This window comes from Erpetoichthys calabaricus, chromosome 15 (assembly GCF_900747795.2).
Source record: "Erpetoichthys calabaricus chromosome 15, fErpCal1.3, whole genome shotgun sequence".
Classification (NCBI taxonomy): domain Eukaryota; kingdom Metazoa; phylum Chordata; class Cladistia; order Polypteriformes; family Polypteridae; genus Erpetoichthys; species Erpetoichthys calabaricus.
The window spans coordinates 40,704,613-40,728,135 of NC_041408.2; the positions used below are offsets into that span (position 1 = coordinate 40,704,613).

The window sequence follows — 23,523 nt, forward strand, 5'->3', positions numbered from 1 at the left end:
AATTTTATTACAGATCAGGCTTGTGTATGTTCATCAATTTGTGTTCATGTCCAAGTAAAGACACACATATGGCCTGTATACTTTGCCACCCAGTAATAAAATTAGAAAGTTCAATAGTGTCATGACCCCTTCTACCATAGGTTGTTGTAGAGTCGTCTCCCTTTGGATGCATGAATGTTTCAAATTCTAAATAAATGAGGTTATGATTGAATCGAATTTCTTAAAAAAAGATTTGTTAATGTATATGGGGATGCTCTTAAATAAGAAAAAAAAAAAAGCTTGGGAAGGATGTTCATCTTAACAGTGTTGATTCTCCCTCCTAATGTCAGATGGACGGTGGACCCTCTACTCATGTCTTGCTTTTTTCCCATGCAGACAAAAACATTTTATTGAAAAAAAGCCTTATATTTACTTGTGATTAGTTCACACCAAAAACAGTTTATTTTTGTTATGATATGGATTTTTCTTATACCGCAACATCAGTTTAAATAGCCTAAACAGCGTTCAGAACGTGGCGCAGCGGGAAACTGTTTAAGGGTGACCTTTTTCACTGCTGCACTGCTAAACACACATGCAACGGAGTACATGCATTAGTGGAGGTACTGAACGGTGAAAATGGACAGAGAACATTCTGAAATTGAAGCTGTAGCAGACGATAAAGTTGAACATGATGACACAGAAGAACTTTTGCCAAAAAAAGGAGCCGTGTCTGTTGTCTGGAGATACTTTGGTTTTAAAAGGTCGGATGTGGACCATTATGTTCAAATGTGTGAATACTGTTTCTATACTACTGGATAATTGCAACTGCAAGCCAAGTATTTGTTTTATTTTTTAATTTTTTTTCAATACTGTGTAATGTACCTGGGTACTGTGTAACAGTTTGACAACATGTTGACTTTATTCTCATAATTTGTCATCAAAGTAGAATATCGTAAACTAAACTTCATCTTAAAATTATTATTTAATTTACTAGATTTTCTCAAACCCCCTCATAAGTTATGTAGCACATTAAATGCTTTGTGTTAAGCATTCCCCGAGCCATGTTAATCGCTACGTGCTTCTTAAACTGACTTCCTCTTGCACTAAGAGGAGGCACAGACAGCAATCACCACATAGAATACATTAATTTCGTGATATTCCTGCTCCCTGAACATTTAGAATGCTAAGAAAAATACTTGATATCATTTTCATGATGAAATGCATTAAAGCATGTATTAATCATGTGGAGGCACGGTGGCATGGAGGTTGCACTGCTGCCTCGCAGCAAGGGTGTCCCGGGTGTTCCCTGCCTTGAATTTGCATGTTTTTCTGGTGGGTTTACTCGGCGTGCTTCAATTTCCTTTCTAAGTTATGTAGGATGTGGGGTTTTGTTATGCTATATTAATTCTTCTAGTGTATGTATTCCTCGTATTCACCCTGCGATGTGCTGGCGCCCCATTCAGGATTTGCTCCTGCCTCGCACACAATGATTGCTGGGATGGGTGCAACCTTGAATGGATGGCATAATTTAAAATGTATAAAGAAGATTTTTTTAAAGTTCTGAACACTCCGTGGTCTAAGTTTATAACTAGTTTTAATTTCACAAAGAAGTTTATTGTGTGGTGATTGGTCTTGTGGAGAAAGAAAAAGGAAGGATAGGAACTGGGGGTTTGGTACGTCAGACAGAGACAGTATGCATGCAATAAAGAAAGCCCGCTCAGAAGAACATCCACTGAAATCTGTGTTCGTGTCTCCGACCACCAGATCACGAACCCAACATTTACACAATATGTAAGTTAAACCTGTGCGATACCCATTCATACATCCAGTTTTTTTGGAGCCTCGTCACACCTGCCATAAAGTTCTCTACACTGAACGTACACCTTGGGGACCTCTTAAGGCGACGGAGCAGCATTACCGCGCACGTTTAATACCTGCTTTAATGCATTTCATCATGAAAATGATATCAAGTATTTATCTTAGCATTCTAAATTTTCAGAATATCATGAAGTGAATGTACAGTATGCTATGCGGCGATCACTGCCTGTGCCTCCTCTTAGTGCAAGAGGAAGTCAGTTTAAGAAGCACGTAGCGATTGACAAATGGGTCGGGGAACACTTAACACAAAGCACTTAATGTGCTACATTAACTTATGACGGGGTTTGAGAAAATCTAGTAAATTAAACATTAGATTTTAGGATGAAGTTTATTTTGTCATTAAAGTAGACTGTCGTAAACTAAACTACGAGAATAAAGTGGAAATGTCGACTTTAATCTCGACATAAGCGTCGAGATTAAAGTGGAAATGTCGAGAATAAAGTCAACATGTCGACTTTATTCTCGACATATAGTTTTGTTTTTTTTTTCTTGACTGTGTCCATATTTTTTTTTCTTCACCGTGGCCCTAATACACTTCCATAGGGCTATACCACAAATAGCATTATAAATGCAAGTTGCAGTTTTATTATTTATATATATATAGCTTAGCTTGAAGCAAGGTCCATATTAATGCATTTTGCCTTAATGATGGTTCAGTTGGTTGAAAGAGAAGAAAGAAACGGAGGTTGCAGGAGAAGAGGGCTACAGGAAGTAGGGAGAGAGAGAAGAATGAGTGAGTGCAGGCTCGCAGGCAGCTGAGCCTGGATGTTTGTCCGGCACCCGAGGAGCAGTCGATTGTGGTCGCTCCTGCTGAGCATTTTATGAAGAGCGGGAGTGGCCGGAAAGAGGATGGCTCGCCACATAAAGCCAAGAAGGCAGCGGGAGTCGGGACTTGGGATGTGAAAGCCCCAGCGTGAGTGCCCTGGTTGATGGGGAGCCCAAGTCACGGTCTGGTTAAGCCTACCGGAGCCAGGGATCAGCATGTCAAACAGACCAGCAGGAGAACTCAGAGAGAAGGTCAGATGCAGGTAGGGTGGCTCCCCAGGTGCATAGCCTGGACGGGAGAAGCAGGTGAGTCACCAGTAGAAAGGCACCGGGCTTTGTGTTAAAGGACAGCTTCCAGACATTGTTTTAACCTCGGGTTTTAAAAGATTTTTTTTCTATTGGGTTTTAACCTCCACGATTTCACCTTGTTTTTATTGGATTATTTATTTGAAGGTTTTGATGCACTGCACTATTTATTTGAACACCGTTTTGTTTTGTTGGTTTTAATAAAAACACCTTGCACTTTTTGCACCATCCCCTTGCTTCATTGTTGTGCCTCACTGCTTAGCTCATCGGTGACATTACGACGGTGTTGGGTTCAACAGCTCCCAGAAGGAAGATGGGAGCATGGAGTGAACCCGCATCGTCACAGAGCTAGGTACTTCCCTGTGGAGGTTGGCTGTAGGGGCTTTGCATGCTGCTCTATAATCAAAATAGGTATTCGCATATCCAATCTGCAAACTTTTCATTACTAAACAAGAAGGTGTTGAGATGTATTTAATGTATATTTTGCAAATGTAAATGTGTGATGTTAGGTGGGCAGTGTTCTGAAAAAAACAAAATTACTCATAGTTTTAGCAGCAAGATTAGATCTGCAGAACGAGCAATTCTTACCAAAATCACAGAAGCTCAATATATCCTATCAATCATATAAGACATTAGACCAGGGCCTCATTTTGCCTCTAGAACAGCCTGAATGTTTTGACGAATGGATTCAACAAGGTGCTAGAAATATTCTTTAGTGATTTTAAAAGCAGGCAGACTTGACAGCATACATCTTACGCAGATTTTTTGGCCATTGACTTCTGCGGTAAACTGCTATCCCACATCTTGGGAAATGGTGCATTATCCTGCTCCAAGTATCCAATTAAAAAAAAAAGAAAAAAAGAAAGAAAGAAAGAAAGAAAGAAAGAAAGAAAGAGTGGATTTTGGCTATAAAAAAATATGTACCTTGTCAACAACAAAATTTTATGTATGTTGTTACACTGAAATAATGCTTTGTTGGTTTTAAGAGACTTATTGTGAAAATATCCCCACACCATTACTCTATCATCACCAGCCTGTACCATTAACACAGGGCAGGATCAATACAAAAAAACTTTAATTCATGATTTTTTTATACCTAATTCTGATGAGATTTTCCTAGTTTCAATTGTCTGAATGCTGTACATACTGAATTACAGCTACATGGAAGATGGCTGTATGGCGAAATGGGTGATAACATGGAGTTATACCTAACAAAACAGTCATGGAATGTACATTCTTTTAATACTGGTAAATTGAAATTACAGTAAATTGCTATTTTTTATCATTAGCTGCCAAAAGGAAATACACAGTATCTTTACTTAAAGCAAATATTTCCTAAAAAAATGTATTACCTTACCTCTCATTATTCTGCATGTAAGGCTGACAAATTCTGTCTCTGTGTTTAAGCAAAGCATTCAGAAGTCTTGTTTCTTTCAAATCATTCTGATTATCCCCATTGCTTGCTGAGTAATTTATATTAACCACATGGTCTTTAACTTGACACCCCTGTTTGAATAAATACAGAGTCATTACAAACTGTATAGCGATCTACCCCTTCAGTTTTATTTCTCTGAATACGAATGATTAATACAGAAAATATTTTCACTACAGCTCAATTATGAAAGTGCTTTTATTAGGGTTTAATAAGATGAATTTTAATTATTACTATATTAGCAATAGGCAACTGTGCTGCTTACCAATATATAATGAAGAATCAGTAAAGAGAAACTACATGAAACAATACTGCATCATGGAAGCCTTATGCAACTCATGTATACAACTTTTCCCATAAACTTTACTGTTAACTATGATTATCTAAATATTCTTAACAGTCACAACTTTATAGTAATATTTTACTATATTTTTTTAAAACTAGATCAATAGTGGAGCCTTAACTGGAAACCATATGATTTATAGCCACTTGGCAATGCTGTCTGCATGTTTTTACCTCTTTGTACTTCTTTTCTGTTAAATATTTGGTGTGAAACTCTTAGCAAATGCTCTTTCAGCTCTGTAGCTTTCACTTTATGGGACTTTTTAGTCTTCCTGGAATATTCTGTCAGCCATACCATGAGATATAATTATAGCATTTAATTTCTGTTTCTGCTCAGCTGCATCAATACACGATCTGATTTACCATGAATTAAAAGTCTAGCACATAGCAGTGTTAATGTGAAAAGTATTATATAAAGAATAGTTGATTGAGTTAATGTACAAATTAAGGAGATGAAATATAGCTCAAAAGGTCTAAACTGTTTAACACAAATCACATTTTCTATCCAAGGAAAACAAACCATTCCTATTGGATTCAAAAAGAAAAGACTTGTTTGATAAGAAGTCACACACAATTTACAAATTGACCTTTGAATAAAATATTGGACAGAACACAAAACAGATCGTACTCTAAAACCATTCATTACTCAAACCAGAAACACCAGCATTTGATGATGTATTCTTTTTCTGTCTTATTATAATAGCATGTAGACAGTACACTTAATGTTTCTAAAGACACTTTGCAATTGAAAAAGAAATTTAAGTACAGGACAACAGCCAAGCATCTTTTGTAATGGTAAATGTAAACACTGATTGACCTTGGCACTAATGTCACACAAATAAACATAATTACTTTAAACTCTCCTTATTTAAAGGCACAGTACGAAACTAGTCTCAAATTGTATACTCACTCTTGGGATTTTAATGGGATCAAAGCGCAGAACCTTCTTTTTGCAGCAGGGGTAAAATCCAATAATGTGAGAGTCTTGTTCTCTGGCTATACCTGGATATTGCACTTGTTCTGGGTGGAACCGGCAATGAGACAATTCAGTGAAAAGAAATACCTGTGAACATCAACACAGTGCGATGGAATCTTGATACTATTTCAAAAATTACACAACCATCATAGGAATCAACCGAATCTTTATCTCTACCAGTAGAAACAATAATTATGTTGTGAACAAAGAAACAAACAGACTAATGTGAGATGTATAATACTATTATCTCTCTATATACTGTATATACTGTATAAAATCCAAAGTCTGTCTGCTTTTCACAAGAGAACTACTTAACAGATTTAGATGTTTTTTTTCTCTATAATTTGCTTGAATATTCCGGTTGATTTATGTGACTTCTCTCATTGCGCTAAGTATCATAGTTCACTTACAGGAACAATTTATTTGGGTTAATCTGACACAGTGGCTCCTCAGTCACGCGCCAGCCTCAGAGTGTACCTTGCCTCTAGCTAAGCTAGTGAATGAGAGAAATACTTAATGGATTTAGATCAGGTTTTTTCTATAATTTGTTTGAACATTCTTCATCGACTTCTTTCATCGCACCAAGTATCATAGCTTGCTTGCAGAAGTGATATATTCACGCTAATCTGAGACAGAGGCTGTGTGACATCAGGAGTGGGCAGCCGGGCAGGGGCTCTCCTAACTCATGCACCAATCTCCATTTAAATCGGTCTACCTCAGGCCATGTTTTGGAGAGTACCTTGCCTCCGCTTAGCTAGCGATACCCATTTGTTTATTGATTTTTAAAGTTTGTCCTGTTTCATTACTATGCGGGCAAGGCCACGAGGGACAGCTAGTAATTAATAATTCTAAAATGCATTAATGCAGTGGACAAATTCTAAATGCATATGGTAGTCTGCTGGTTGCTTCTGGGAACCTTTGAACCCAGAAACTGTGGATAGTCATGAACTGAGATGAGCCGGAAAAAGGGGTTGAAGCAAAAGTGTTCAAAAAGTGCACCATAAAAAAATAAATAATCCATAAAAACAGTGAATACTCCACAGGTTAAAATCCAAAGCTAAAACCAGTATGACGCAACAGCCATTGGGTCTTTAAACTTTCTCCTTTCTTCCCATGCAAGCCCAGCACAACTCCTCCTCTGTCTCCCCAGCTCATCCATAGCTCACTTTGCCAGCGAAGACTCCAGCAGCTGCAGTCCTCAGTCTACTCTGAGGTGTGAATAAGGCACCTGACTGATCTAATCGCATTTTCATGTGAATGTGCAATCGGCCAAGCACATCAATCAACTCCAGAGAAACACCGTCATGCATACACCCACACACTCGGAGACCTGATTACTTATGCAATATAATGCTTCACCTTGGACCTATTAAAGGCCAGAAAACAACCCATGTTTACACTCTGCAGTTTTTGAGCTAATACTAGGGACCATTTTCATAACCTCCAGTATACCTGCTACGAGCCCAGAGTATATATCAGTTAATGGTTAGCATTGTATTTATTTGCTTTATCACACAGTTTCTCTCTGTGACTGCATACATCAGGATCTGTTTGTAATGGAGTATAACCCTTTTAATTCTAAAGGTTAATGTCCATTTCCTAAGGCTGAACACTTGAAAATTTGTGACAGAACCACTGTCCAGACATTCAAGCCATCACATGTGATCAACAAGCTGCTGAATATTTAGGTAATTTTTCTCAGCAGTAGCAAGCCCTGTCAGTTCAAGAGTTACCTGCTGCATCAATGCACATGTTTATTTGAAAGCTGTACATTTCACAAAATGACTAAGCACTGCATCAGCATATTTCAGATCTTGCAGGCTGACAGGTATAGGAAACAGTCCAATGTTACTGGGATTTCTCACCTTTTCAATCCTAAAATTCGTTTTGCCTGAAAACAAAGGACAGCTTTTAAATGTAGTTTCTGGATGCTCTCAGCCTGTGATGCTTTCCCTCCCCGAAGTCATCACTACTTTGTGGAATATCCTCTGTATTGAATCTGCTAGTAAAGTTATTTTCTATTTACAGTATTTTGGTTGTAATACTGCTTGCAATTAAGATTCTTCTCACTTGTAACTGGTATTGAAGCAGTAGTGGAATGGTTCACCTGTCCTATCCTCTTTTATCCACAACAAAGAATGTTGATTATTATTGTATTTTTACTATGGTAAAAAGACAAGTGGATAAAATTAACTTTTGGCATTCTTCTTCATTGCCCCATTTGCTCTACACTTTATTTCTCCTGCTTTCTTTAGAGACTTGCTGCACAATTTCACTATATAGCTCACTAGTCTGTGTGTGTGCAGACCCATTAACCAAAAGAAAAGAACCAAAAAAAAATACTATGAAGGAGGAAGATGAATAAATTTACTTTAACATAAATCGACCATGTCTTTGATGCAAAGTAGCATACATTATGTAGTTATTACATTGTGTTTGTGCTTGTTTTTCTGAGTTTGCATGAGCGATGACAGACATGTGAATATATAGTCAATGTTAAATAAAACAGCTACCTGTTTGCATTGTGAGCAAGTAAGATGGTTGATGGTACCCCAGATTTTCCAATACACAAGATTCCAGCAATGTAACTCTTCATATAGATCATTAATGTACCGATGTACATCCCAGTTTTTATCTCTGCAAAGAAAAAGCCCAGTTATAAGATGTAAACTAGTAATGAATGTTACCCAAAAAACTCCATTCTCCAAGTCTGAGCTTGCTTTAGTTTTTGTAACCTCAACGCCACTTAAACATGCCTTCACTTTCTAAAGAGATTATGGAAAATGAATAAGTCCACCCAGATCCTTATTAACTTAAGACGACATATCATGAAAAGAATACATCACATGTTAATATGACAACTGTACTGGGGAAGAATTTATTGCTCAAAGTAGGAGTCTCTAACTCCAGCCTTCGAGCGCTACTGTGGCTGCAGGATTTCATTCTAACATTTTCTTAAATACTGACTAGTTGTTTAAGATTCAGTCCTCTGAACATCTTAATTTTTTTCCTTAAACAGCACCCAAACAGAAATAAAATGTTAACTGAGCCAAAAGATGACAAGCTAACTCAGGGCCTCAAACTCACATAATCCAAAACCGAAGATCTGCCTTTCCCCCTCATTTACTGGTGAAGAAACCGGTCTTTCAAATGCAAAGCACTGTGGGAATTAAATCTTCCATGTTTACTTTCATTGCAGATATTTTCAAGGAAGTAACTTAATATTTTAGCAAAAAAATGTACACATTTTATGCTTTTTGACCATACAAATAGATACTGGACATATGGATTATTGGACATGAGTTACATGAGATTTGTTTTCCTTTTACCATGGACTTTTTAAAATCCTTTGACACTGTCTAGCACTGATCACTTATCAACAATGCTAAGTATGAATACAGTGATCCCTCGCTATATCGCGCTTCGCCTTTTGCGGCTTCACTCTATCGCGGATTTTATATGTAAGCATATTTAAATATATATTGCGGATTTTTTGCTGGTTCGCAGATTTCTGCGGACAATGGGTCTTTTAATTTCTGGTACATGCTTCCTCAGTTGGTTTGCCCAGTTGATTTCATACAAGGGACGCTATTGGCAGATGGCTGAGAAGAAACCCAACTTACTTTTCTTTCTCTCTCTCTTGCGCTGACTTTCTCTGATCCTGACGTAGGGGGATTGAGCAGGGGGGCTGTTCGCACACCTAGACGATACGGACGCTCGTCTAAAAATGCTGAAAGATTATCTTCACGTTGCTACCTTCTGTGCAGCTGCTTCGTGAAGCGACATGCTGCATGGTGCTTCGCATACTTAAAAGCTTGAAGGGCACGTATTGATTTTTGCTTGTTTGTTTTTCTCCGTCTCTCTCTCTTTGCTCCTGACGGAGGGGGTGTGAGCGGCCGCCTTCAACAGCTTTGTGCCGCAGTGCTTCGCATACTTAAAAGCCAAACAGCCCTATTGATTTGTTTGCTTTCCTCTCTCTTTCTGACATTCTGTGCTCCTGACGCGCACTCCTTTGAAGAGGAAGATATGTTTGCATTCTTTTAATTGTGAGACGGAACTGTCATCTCTGTCTTGTCATGGAGCACAGTTTAAACTTTTGAAAAAGAGACAAATGTTTGTTTGCAGTGTTTGAATAACGTTCCTCTCTCTCTACAACCTCCTGTGTTTCTGCGCAAATCTGTGACCCAAGCATGACAATATAAAAATAACCATATAAACATATGGTTTCTACTTCGCGGATTTTCTTATTTCGCGGGTGGCTCTGGAACGCAATCCCCGCGATGGAGGAGGGATTACTGTATTCAATGTTTAAGTTCTTCATGAAAGGGTGAGATTAAAAGTTTTTCTCATCCACCATTACAGACTACATGGGGTAAGTAGCATTTAAAAAAATTATTTTTAAGTGGAGTGTCGTGGACAACTGACTCCTAACGATTTTCATATTATCCATATCCTATGTGGTGGTTAATTTGCAGATGGTGAAATTACTTAGTTGGTGAGATGTCTAATTGCAACCTATTTCCAATGTCGTTTACAGATTACCATCTTTTGAGCAACACCTGTCTTTTGAAAGCCAAACCACCACCAACCAAGTGAGGATGACCCACGTCTGTATTTTATCTCCTGGCACTGTCTGCTCGTTCATTTTTAAACAGCTGCACTAGCTTAACTTGTGGAATGGTGACCATGTGTACTGTACCTATACTACTGTTCTACAAGCATGCACATGTGCATGCACAGTAGTCTGTCCCTGCTAGGGTACATGTAGCCTCACAGTATTAGAAAAGTGTGGAGACCACCATCAGTGAGTTTTGCTTAAAATTGGGTGGGAACAGTTAGAAAGCTCACTGAAGGTCACATTCCTAAACCAATCCAAAACTTCATGGAGGTGGCCCTCAGTAGGGGCTGTGATTTTGAATTGCAAAGAACAAAGGTGCTCTTGTTAATGTGATCCAACAGAGATCAAGCTTTAGAGTACTGAACTGCTACATTCGTCAAAATATGAACTGCTAAAAAATGTAAATGATGTGTCACACACTGTCAAAAGGAGGTGAAAAGAATTTCTATTAAGAGCTGATAATGATGAACAACAGCAGATTCTCATTTCGGTACTCATGTTTCAACATAGTGTTGTAGCACAGAACGGTCATTCCTACCTCATAGCACCAGATTATGCATGAAGATTGCATGTTATCCCCATGTATTTACAGATTGATTGGTACCAATGTTGGTAAATTTACTCACTCAAAAGCACTGTACGCTGTTCTTTTATTACCATATCTTCAGCTACAATAACTCATGTGTTAAAAATTTTTTAGAATTGGTTTATGCCACTTTAGTCTGCTTCATGACAGTTGGGCTATATAGTGCACTCAGCCTTTTTCCTTTTCATCAAATGTGTGCATGATAAGCAAAGTACAGTGCAGCATGCAGGTGGCTCAGCTCGTTACAAAATCTATGGATTTTATTAAAAACACAATGCAGTATAATAATTTCAGTTGTTATTGTTATATGTGCAAAGTACAGCAAAATTCTAATGTGCGCTTTTCACAACCAAACTGCAATTCTGTGTGAATCTCACGGTGTAGCCTACATAAAAACACAACACTAAATATAACTGGCAAAAAGTGGGTGTCATTTACTAATTTGAGTGTGCATAAATCTGTTGTTACAAGTCATGGCAAAACTTGAATGCTGAAAAAAAAACAATTGTAGAAACAAACACAGAATAACAGACAGAGTACGCCTTGGTGAAGGGTGTTGGGGGGGGGGTTGTTTACCTTGAGGAAATAGTACAATAATTCTGTGATAAAATGCATTATTTCCAGTTTACTTTCACTGTCGCAAACACTCAGAGGCAAGAAAGGAATGTTTCCCTAAATCTAAACGTTTACTACATGTATTGATAATTTTTTTTTCACTTTGGGATCCCAGTATTCATTAGCTCCATTATAAAATGCAAGAGTAGGCTAGCTATATTTAGAAATTTATAAGATATTTCACTTCAGAAGACAAAAGTGGCAAACTGATATATATACCATGACTGTGAGGAAATAATTTCAACTTGAAAAACACTTATCCATTAATATATTTACTTAATTTGTTTTACCTAGCTTATTTATTATTGAAAGTGCTATAGCTCAAGTAAAAATGCAAATGTACTTTTTTGGATAGCCATTGTAAATTATTTTGCAGCCCTTTGCAATGTTCAACGAACAAATTACTATGTTCAAATTATTGGGCAAATGAGAGAGCTGTGGCAAAAAAATGAGTTTTTAAAATGAAATTTAGTTTAGCATTAACACAACTGCAAATGGCATGTTCTACTGCAGCAAATGCAGTTACAGATACAGTATAACAAGAGTGATCAGTTATTTTAAAAATTAGAACTGTGTTCTAGGAGGTGAAAGTATAAAAATAGCTTTATTTTAATAAGGCTCCTCTTATACTAGGACTCAAATCATTATGGGCAACTAAACCCATCCATATTACTAACCGAGAATGCTAAACTGGATGGACGCAGGGACATCCGGCCATGGGCCGTAGCCGCAAAAAGATGTACTGCGCAGGCGCCCCAAGAAATGAGGCTCCGCGAGAGGCGGACGCGACCACAGAAAAAAGGAGTGAGCACAGAAAAAAGGAGTCAAAGAAATGAGGCCCCGCGACCACAGAAAAAAGGAGTCAGCACAGAAAAAAGGAGTCAAACGCAGGCGACGCACAGCGCCGCACGAAACCCATTGCACACGAAACTAGCACACAAAAAAAAAGAAGCCGCTCGCGCCCACCTGCAAGCCACACCCCCCCCTACAGGCACCGGACGGGACACACACAAAGAGGACGATTCAACAAGCCCCTGGCACACAAAAAAAAAGAACCCAAAACCACCCCACCCACCCTACAAGCAACGGACGGGACACACACAAAGAGGAGGATTCAACAAGCTCCTAACGCAACAAAAAAAAGAAGCCGTGACCGCCACGCCAGGCCCATTAGAGACGAGACATGGCACACGAAACGTTCACAACAACGACGAATCAGACCCACAAACACACTAACATCAATAAGAAGTGACACCCAAAGCCCCATTTCTAAAGGAACCGTCCATATTAAACATACGTCATCTCAACACCTTCACACTAGGCAGCATAGGTGGATCTCCTTACAATAAAGCACTATTAACCGTTCAAATGCAGAAAAGGCTCCATATTAACAGTGAGTGCGATCCTCCTTATTACTTATCCATATTTCGCATGCTGAGGAACAAACAAGTCATGAATACACGCTCACGGGTACAAAACGATTCGGCTCGGATAACGGGACCAAACACACGAACCCGCATGAAACAACAAAATACACGGCGGCGCATCTGCATTACATCCTACAATAGTTCATTTGATTTTGCATCTACCGGAGTAAATATCATGTCACCAAAAGGCAATGACCCATACTGCTTTTGCGTATGTGGACAAATATTACATCGCATTGGAACAGTGCACCCTGAAACAAATCAAGAACGCAAATATGCACAAATCACGTCGGCACCTACAAAGCGATTCTGAAACCGCGGAAGAAAAAATGTCTCGGCTCCAAAAACACATGTCACTCCTTATTCCAAATACCGGTCCCAATCACAGAAACATCGGTATCCACTATGACAATTCACAGTAACAATGCACGTGACATCCGTCTTGCCACACTATTAATTATAGATGAATGTACAATGGCATCCAGTCACTTACTCAACACCATTGATAAACTTCTACAAACGTTGATGAATAAGAATATTCCCTTTGCGGGAAAGGTACTTTTATTAGGAGGAGATTTTAGACAGTGCTTAACTATTACTCCACTTACAATGCGCTCAGCTATTGTTCAGTCCACCTTAAAATACGCGGACAATTGGCATTGCGTTGATGAATAATAATATTCCCTTTGGAGTAAAGGTACTTTTATTAGGAGTAGATTTTAGACAGTGCTTACCTATTGCTCCACATACCATGCGCTCAGCTATTATTCAGTCCACCTTAAAATACGCGACGACGTCATATAAACAACACGAGACCGAACTACAATACATATACAGGCGCGAGACCTGATTGGTGATAATACGAAGAAACGAACAGTCCGCATACTACAATACATATACAGGCGCGAGACCTGATTGGTGATAATACGAAGAAACGAACAGTCCACATATTAACAGTGAGTTCGATCCTACTTATTACTTATCCATATTCCTCACGATAAAGATCAAACAAGTCATCAATTCACGATCATGGATACAAAACTAGACGGCTCGAGTAACGGGACCACAAACACGAACCCGCATCAAACAAAAAAATTCACCTCGGCGCGCTTCTAAAACCGCGGAACAAAAAATGTTATGCGAACAATTGGCTTTGCTTTCTAAAGATACACTTGGTACAAAACATGCGATTTCCAGATCCCGAATATAACAATTGGTTATTACAACTAGAACATTGTACACTCACCAATACAGATGGACTTCACCCAGATATTATTACAATTCCTCAACCCTTCATCTGCGACGACTTACTTACGGAGATATTTGGAACAGCGGTCTCATTAGACCAAATGCCCCTTTTAACACAACGCACTATATTATGTCCAAAAAATATTAATGTTGATCACATTAATAACCAGGTCATTTCATTACTTCCTGGAGAGGCACGGCTCTTTCTAAGCTCTGACAAAGTTGACTCTGATGACGACAATGAACATCTGAATTTCCCCTTAGAATATTTGAACACTATTAACCCAGCCGGATTAACACAACACAATCTTAGCCTTAAAAACGGAACAATAATCATGCTATTGAGAAACCTTAACACTAAACAGGGTTTATGCAATGGCACACGTTTAGTCGTCAACACCATGACACACAATGTTATTCAAGCAACAGTTCTTACAGGATCACATTCTAACAATACTGTTCTCATTCCTAGAATTGACCTTACGAGTTCTGACCTAGAATTACCTTTTACATTGAAACGCCGACAGTTCCCCATTAAACCTGCATTTGCCATGACCATCAACAAATCACAAGGACAAACCATGGACAAGGTTGGCATCTACCTCTCTGAGCCCGTTTTTGGACATGGACAACTTTATGTTGCCTTCTCACGTGTTCGACGTTCATCTGACGTTAAAGTTAAAGTTATAAATCCTCAATGCCAAGGAAGACTCATTCAAGAACAGGACACCATCTTTACTACTAATGTTGTGTACAAAGAAATATTCCAATAAACCATTACTCTGTGCCAAACACTGTATTTTTGGCTTTCTATATGCATCATCCACACCTGCACACTATTCTATATCTAATTCATACATCTCACTCTTTGTCATGCCCCAACGCCAGGGGTTGGCGAGCGAAGCGAGCAGGGGGCGGAGCCCCCTAGTTAATACTATTAGATAAAGGTTTTATTAAACTGATTTTTACATAAAACAGAAATTTTAAAGGAACTAAGACTAACACATCTCCAGTTGTAGCTGTAAGGACACAGACAATCAGTGTTACAGAAATATCAGTGATCAGGAAATTTCGAGATCACCCAGTTATACTGTGTGCAATAAAAGGCTGTTGTTACATAAGGAATTTAATTATTTGGCCACAAGAGAAACATTAAGTAACACATTTTTTTTATCTTGAGCTTATAGATGAGTATGACGTTTAAGACGTATAAGAGCCAATTTTAGAAAGTTAAAGTTTTGAGTTAAACTCATATTAATGTTTGCTTTATTTGAATAGAATAGAATATCTTCTATAGTCATAGACAATGGTATAGTCTTTTCCCCCTATAAGTTAGCAAGATATAGAATCTTCTTACTATAACTGAGAAACTGTGAGTTAATAAGCTCTAGTTGTGTTTAGAACAGGTCCCAGTAAACAGGGACTTGAAAGACCCATTTTCTACTCAGAGATGGGATAAGCATACAGTTTTCTGACTGCTTTGAAATGGTTCAGAAACGCTTTGAAATGGTTCAGAAACGTTTTGAAATGGTTCAAAAATTATAAGTGACTAGTAACGATTTAAGATGTAACAAGATTAACCTTAGAACTAAATTTTTTCTTTTTATAATTTTTCCTTTTTTGCTATTTTTAATTTTTTTTTGTGTGAACTGTTTTACTTTGAAACTTAACTAAACTTTTAAAAACGAAGATATTTTATCTGTGGAATCATTTCTGCGCGTCAGGCTTTTGTTGAATCCCATTTTTTGAGTTGGAGCTGCTAAATTTTGGAAACTTTGGGAAAACGCAGCTACATTTTCGTCAGAAAACTTGCCATCTTGAAAGCCTCGAACTTGAATTGGAATCTACCATCTGAGGATAGAGGACGCTTCTTCTCCTGAGCTTGTCAACGAAAGAAAAAGAACTGAGTCACCCTGAGGTATTGTGCTGTTATCTTCTATCTCTGAGCTATAGTAATGAAAGCAAGGTCGCCGCACCTGAACTTGAGAAGATTTTAAGAGACTGTGATATTGTAAAAGACTTTGTGGATGATCGCTTTTGCCCGAGTTTTGAAGCCTCTCTATAAGGAAGTAACTGCTTTGTTGGAACGTACCGATTGTGACGTTTGTTGCTGAGAAGAGAACCAGCTGTCATTCATTTGAGCTGTTGTCATGGCAAAGTCTAAGCATAATTCCAGTGAAATTAGTAGTGAATTGAGTACAGACTCAAAGCCAGAAAATGTAATCGGAGATCTTAAAGGTCACATAAGTCAGAGGAAAGATAAACTTTCTGTGCTTATAGCTGAAATAGAAAGTCTTAAAGATACTCGAGAAAATCATTCAGAAGTAGCTGAAAGACTTGAAAATTTTTGCGATACGCACAATGAAATAGAAGAGTTACATCAAAGGCTAATATCAATGCTGAGTAAAGAAGGCGCGATTAAGAAACAGAAAACGACATTCGGTGAAAGCTCTAGGAATTGGAACGAATTTATTAATGTTACAAAGCTATGGCTGAAAGATGCAAATAGACTGTTATCACATAAATCCGACGAGCAGCTAGTTAACCAATTCGAAGGGATGCAATTGCAAGAATGGGATCGCTCAAAGTCAAAGGGGCGAAAGGCTTCTCCACAGTTAAAGCGAGCTTTGGATATTAAATGTGACTCTTTAGCCCAGAAAAGCACTGCAGCAGCGTCATCACCTTCTACGGCAGTTTTGGTTGAACAATCGACACTCGATAGAATCCTACGAAGGTTGGATGAACTCGAGTCGGAAAGGCAGGAACGACAGAATCATGCTGAATATCAGAAAGTGGCTAAATTGCTAACTCAACAAAACACAGCTACTACTCCACCACCTCCAGTTCAGCGTGTTGAAGTACCACACAGACAGGTCCCTTTATTTTCAGGTTACCCAATGACTTATGCGAAATTTATCAGAGCCTTCAATCACGCTATAGGTAATGTACAGTGGAACCTCTAGATACGAGTTTAATTCGTTCCAGCACTGAGCTTGTATAGCGAATTTCTCGTATGTAGAACAAACTTCCCCATTGAAAATAATGGAAATCCAGTTAATCCGTTCCGCACCCCAAATATATTAACATAAAAGTCAATTTTCCTAACAAATAACACTGATAAATTATATATACTGTAGTCTACCTTTAATAAATAACACTGGTAAATAATAACTGATCATTAAAAGAATCAAAACAGGTGTCCAAAGTGCAGTAGAGCATTCAATAAATCTTTAAATATATAATCCTTAAAACAGTTGTGAAGTGGAGGTTTAAAATACACAAGAATAACAATCCTTTAACACGAGGTTAAAACGTCAAAAGGATGCAGTCTTTAAAAAACAGATGACAATCCCCGGTGCTTCTTCTCTGTTAGCGTCTCACCTGCGGGCTCTGCAACAGGCGAGACACTCTTAATGCAGCTGACCTTCTCTACACCGTCCTGCTTCAGCTGTTTGGCTCGCCTGTTCAGCTCACTGTTCAGCTACACACGAGCCTGCACTCGCTCGCTCTCCCGCACCGACTTCCTGCCTGCCTGCTCTCTCTCTCTCTCTCCTCTCTTTTCTTTTACTTCTTCTCCCCCTTAACCGGCTCGCGCTTCTCTATATATGCGGGGAGGACATGGCAGCTGCAGCCCATCAGCCACAGGAACAATCATGGATGTGGGCAGTTTCCCACCTGTGCACTTAAGTGAGAAACGCAGACACCGCAGATCGCGGCTCGCAACTGCTACCACGCCCCCTCGCTAAGCCGCGAGCTATACCCACAGCCTGGCTCGTGGCTCGCATTTAGATCTGAATTTTTTGCTCATACTTTCCTCGTATTTTGAATTTCTCGTATACAGAGGTGATCGTATCTCGAGGTTCCACTGTACTAACAGACCCACAAGATAAATTAGATTATTTGATTCAATATACAAGAGGATCAGCTCAAGAAATGATTAATGGTTGTACACTATTGCCACCAGATGAAGGTTATAAAAAGGCTAGAGAGCAACTTGAAAGTTACTATGGCAACCAAGCGTTTGTAGTAGATGCATACATAAGTAAAGCATTGAAGTGGCCTCAAATAAAACAAAAAGATGGGGAGGCCTTGAGAGACTATGCAACCTTTCTCGATAACTGTATGGACTCCATGACTAAAGCTAAAAATCGAGCAGAATTTAATAGCAATGAAAATATCTGTACTATACTTTCAAAGCTCCCATATTCTCTACAAAATAAGTGGGGGGATATAGCTTATGAAATTGAAGAAGAAGAAAAAAGAAAGATAGAAATTTGCGACTTAACTATCTTTTTACATAAACAGGCTAAGATATTTATGCATCATATTTACGGCAGCAAAGAGAAAAAGGAAAAGACTGACAATGTTAGGTCGTCTCCTCATAAGTATGGTCAGAAATCAGGGAGTACTTACACTACAAGTATAACTGATACTGCCGAAAAGGGAACTCAAGAAATCTCTGTCAAAAAGTCTGCTAATGATATATGTGCATTTAAAAAGCCTTGTGTATTCTGCAATGGCCAGCATACTCTTGCTGAATGTAGTAAAATCAAAGAACTGCCACATAAAGAAAGAATTGACTTTTTGAAATCTAAAGGTTTATGTTTTCGCTGTCTCAAACAGGGGCACCTTGGTAAGAACTGTAAAGAAAGAATGAAATGTCAGACATGTTCTTTTCAGCACCCAGACATCCTGCACATCAAAAAAGACAGTGGAGCAACATCTAAAGCTGCAGCCAATGTGGTAACACCTACTGAAAAGGAAACAGAGACTGGAACTTGTGCCTTTACTGGGGCCGGAGAATAGTGTGTGCTACAAGTAGTTCCTGTTAAGGTAAAATCTAAGAAAGGTGAAAGGTATGTAGAAACATATGCCTTTATAGACCAAGGCAGTACAGTAACAATTTGCAATGAAAGGCTCCAGAAACAATTAAACCTTCAAGGGAGAAGAACACAAGTATTTCTCAAAACTATGAATAACTATGATGATGATTCAAAAGTGCTAACACAAAGTTCTGTCTTATCAGATTTACAAGTCTGTGGTCTCAATGATGATGAATATATTGATTTGCCAAAGGTCTTTACACAGGTCTCCATTCCATTGGACAGAGAAAATATTCCACTACAAGAAGATATCGATAAGTGGGCATATCTTAAAGAGGTACGTCTAACTCATATTGACTCTGAAGTTGATCTTTTAATAGGAATTAACTATCCAGAAATCCTCGAGCAGTCACGATTCATACCTAGTCAAGGAGGTGGACCCTATGCTATGAAGATTGCACTTGGATGGGTGGTCAGCGGACCATACAAAGAGATAGATGACCTCACAAAACAAAGTGGTAAGATGCCCAAACATTCAACCAATTGTGTGTCAATAACAGAGATTGAAGATATGTTGCTGCAACAGTATAACACAGATTTTCCAGAGCGCAGCTGTGAAGAAAAGGAGGAGATGTCACAGGAGGACATCAAGTTCATGCGCATAGCCTCAGAATCTGCGAGACTGGTAGGTGGCCACTATTGTTTAAATTTGCCTTTGAAGGATGAAACATTGAAAATGCCAAACAATCGCTGTATTGCTGAACAGCGTACTATAGGACTCAAAAGAAAACTGAGCAAAAATTCAGGTTTCCACGGAGACTATAAAACCTTCATGAAAGACATTATAGACAAGGGTTATGCTGTCAAGGTACCCAAAGAAAACCTAAATTGCAATGAAGGCAGAGTGTGGTACATTCCACATCACGGTGTGTATCATCCAAAGAAAGATAAAATTCGAGTGGTCTTTGACTGCACAGCCACCTACCAGGGAATCTCACTTAATGAGCAATTATTAAAAGGCCCCGACCTAACTAACACACTCATTGGCGTCCTTTCAAGATTCAGAAAGGAGCCAGTAGCACTAATGGCAGACATTAAGTCAATGTTCTACCAAGTTAAAGTACCAGATAGAAACACTGATCTTTTACATTTTTTATGGTGGCCTGAAGGTAATTTAAGTAAAGACCTTGAAGAATACAAAATGACAGTACATCTTTTTGGTGCTACTTCTTCACCCAGTTGCACTTCTTATGCCTTGCGTAGAACAGCTGTGGGACATTCTGAGGATTCGTGGGATCCCCTTGAGGTTGCTGGATATCATAGCCGGCCTGTACACTGGTACTGTGAGTGCTGTGCAGAGTGGAGGCAGGACCTCTTCATTTTTCGCAGTTGATTCTGGGGTTCGTCAGGGGTGTGTTCTTGCTCCTACTCTGTTCAGTGCTTGTATGGACTGAGGGTTGGGCATGGTCTTGGGGTGGGGCATCTGTTGGTGAAGAAATGTTCACGGGATCTTGACTTTGCTGATGATGCTGTGATCTTCGCGGAGTCAATGGAGGCTCTGATCTGGGTGCTCGAGAGACTGAGCGAGGAGTCAGAGTGTCTGGGCTTGCGAGTGTCCTGGATAAAAACCAAGATCCAGGCCTTTAATGACTTCTTGGGTACAGCCATCATTGGTGTGTATTTGCGGAGAGAGTGTTGACCTTCTTGAGAGGTTTACTTACCTTGGCAGTGACATTCATGTCTCTGGTGACTCTTCCTATGAAGTCAGTAGATGGACTGGGAGAGCATGGGGGGTCATGGAGGTCGCTAGAAAGGGGTGTGTGGCACTCCCAATATCTATTCAAAAGGACGAAGGTCCAAGACTTTAGAGTCCTGGTGCTTCCTGTCTTGCTATATGGTTGCGAGACATGGACGCTATCCAGTGACCCGAGACGAAGACTGGACTCCTTTGGTACTGTGTCTCTCCGGAAAATCCTTGGGTACCGTTGGTTTGACTGTGTCAAATGAGCGGTTGCTCATGGAGTCCCGAATGAGGCACATTACCTGCATTGGGAGGGAGCGTCAGTTACGGCATTATGGCCATGTGGCGCGTTTCCCCCGAGGGTGATCCGGCTCGTAAGATCCTCATTGTTGGGGACCCGAGTGGCTGGACCAGACCAAGGGGTCGCCCACGTAACACCTGGCTGCGGCAGATAGAGGGTATTTTCCAGAGGGTGGGACTGGACCGCGGGTCTGCCCTAGGAGATTGCAAACCGGGATCCACAGTTGTTTCATTGTGTACTGGGTGAGGCAACGCACTGTACCAGTGCATGCTCCCCAACTTGACTTGACTTGACTTATAGATGGGGTGAAAGTTTTATTAGCCTAATAAACTCACAAAAAGGATGTTCACAATGTTCAGAACATATTGCAATGCAGTTGTAAACCAAACAAAAAAACATATATAATGGATATTAAAGAAATCTGAGTTGATAATATCTGTTCAGAAACACTATATCAGGTGTTAGTTACTATTTTTCTAAGAACTATAAAACCCTTTTGAGTGTACAGACCAATCTTACTACTGAATAAGGATGCCAAGAATCTTATGAAAGTTTTAATCGGCACTTACTGTCAAGCTTTGATGACTGTTTAATGAAGCATACGAGGGGCAGTCAAAACGTTCCCAGAATTGTGATAACACGAGAGAGTGATAGATCACATTGCGTACACATTGTTGTGGAGGGGAGCGCAGCACATCTGTAGACCAATTACAACAGGTCTTGATTGGTTTCGGCATGTAGCAATGTTTTAATTACCGTTTGAGTTAGACGTGTGAATAGTCATTTGGCACAATGTTGCAGTTCACAAAAAGTGCTAACACCATGACAAAACAAGTAGATTTTCTTTGAATAACAGAATAATGTACCTCTTATGAATATATACAATATTCCCACGAAGATCAATGTTAATCTTTCCTAATATACAAGGAATTTTTGTCTCATTTTCTTTCGTGAGCAGTTTATTGCAAAGACTACATCTGTGGGGAGGAAAATTACATGTTTATTGTTAACATAGGAATTGTTTACACTAAAGTATATTTAAAAAGAGAATTACATTATTTGTTAGAACATCTATGACATGAACAGGCCACTCATACAGCAAGCCAATTCGACAATTCAGAAATATCTCAAAATGCATTATTATAAGAAATATGGAAATGCATTTGTGAAATCTAGATGTATTTTCAGATATCTTTATTAAGATAACTTAAATGCATTTTAGGAAGATCTCAAATAGATTTGAAAATATATTGAAATGATGCACATTTCATTTTGAGAGATCTCTTTTGTAATTCAAGATATCTTGAAATATATTGCTATGCCTTTTGAGATATTTCAAATACATTTCAAGATATCAAAGTCTATGCATTTTGAAATATCTCAAATGCAATTTAAGATGTATCAAAATGGTCCACATGTTACTTTAGGATATTTGATGATATGATCAAGATATATTAAAATGCAGTTCAGATATCTAAAATACATCTTAAATATCTCAAACTAATTTCAGGACATCTTAAAATGGTTATTTCCTCTATTTCAGATATCAATCTATCCATCTTACAAACCCACTTTGTCCTGAGTATGGTAGCACGGAAGCTGGAGCCTATCCCAGTAAGCACAGGGTGCAAGGAATGAACAATCCTTAGAAAGGGTGCGAGGCAACTGCAGGGTGATTTTTCAGATGTATTGAAATTTATTTTGAGATATCTCAAACACATTTTAAGATAGCTTAAAAAAAGACATTATTTCAAGGTATCATTATGACACATTTACTGAATAATTCAATAAATCTCAAATGTTTACAGATATCTCAAAATAGCTGCCTGTCCATTTCAAGATATCTCAAATGTATTTCAAGATATCTTACAATAGACAGAAAGTCCCATTGTAGGAATCAGAAATTTTACTTGAAGTATTTCCAACATATCTTGAAATGAACTTCAGACATCCTAAAATGTACAGTATGTAAGGTCAGTTTGAGATGTCTTGAAATCCACAAGTAGCTATTTTGAGAAATCTGAAAATTTACATGAGGCATCCTAAATGTATTAAAGATATTACAAAATGTACTGCAGTTAATCTTAAAATGTAAAGGAAAATATTGTGAGATATCTGAAAAGACGTTTTGTCTATCTTAACAAGTGAAACGAATGTTAAGATAGCTGCAATTTATTTTGAGAGATCTCTAACTGTTAATTCACCCTGCCTTACCCTGCTTGTAAGATTTCTATTGCACTATTGTATTGAGGATTACTTGTGTTCTGTTCTGTGTATTGTACTGCATTGAATCCCCCTTTTTTTGATACCCACTGCATGCCCAAAGTACCTGGAAACTGCCTTTCCCAAAGTTTCTTCTATTTTTTTTACCTAAAGGGGTTTTTTTGGGAGTTTTTCCTTGTCTTCTTAAAGAGTCAAGGCTGGGGGGGCTGTGAAAAGACAGGGGCTGTTAAAGCCCATTGTGGCACTTCTTGTGTGATTTTGGG

The 23,523-nt window shown here is 38.7% G+C and overlaps 1 protein-coding gene across 4 annotated transcripts in view; it reads right to left on the reverse strand.

Moving 5' to 3' along the window:
* sanbr (SANT and BTB domain regulator of CSR) overlaps nt 1-23,523 on the reverse strand; it is a 160,330-nt gene that overhangs the window by 75,235 nt on the left and 61,572 nt on the right. For all 4 annotated transcript variants that reach the window (XM_051919330.1, XM_051919329.1, XM_051919328.1 and 1 more), the window contains exons 9-12: nt 21,904-22,014; nt 8,192-8,315; nt 5,613-5,765; nt 4,286-4,434 (exon numbers count right to left, since the gene is read on the reverse strand). In XM_051919330.1, the coding sequence (XP_051775290.1) occupies nt 4,286-4,434; nt 5,613-5,765; nt 8,192-8,315; nt 21,904-22,014 (537 nt within the window). The remainder of the gene's footprint in view (nt 1-4,285; nt 4,435-5,612; nt 5,766-8,191; nt 8,316-21,903; nt 22,015-23,523) is intronic.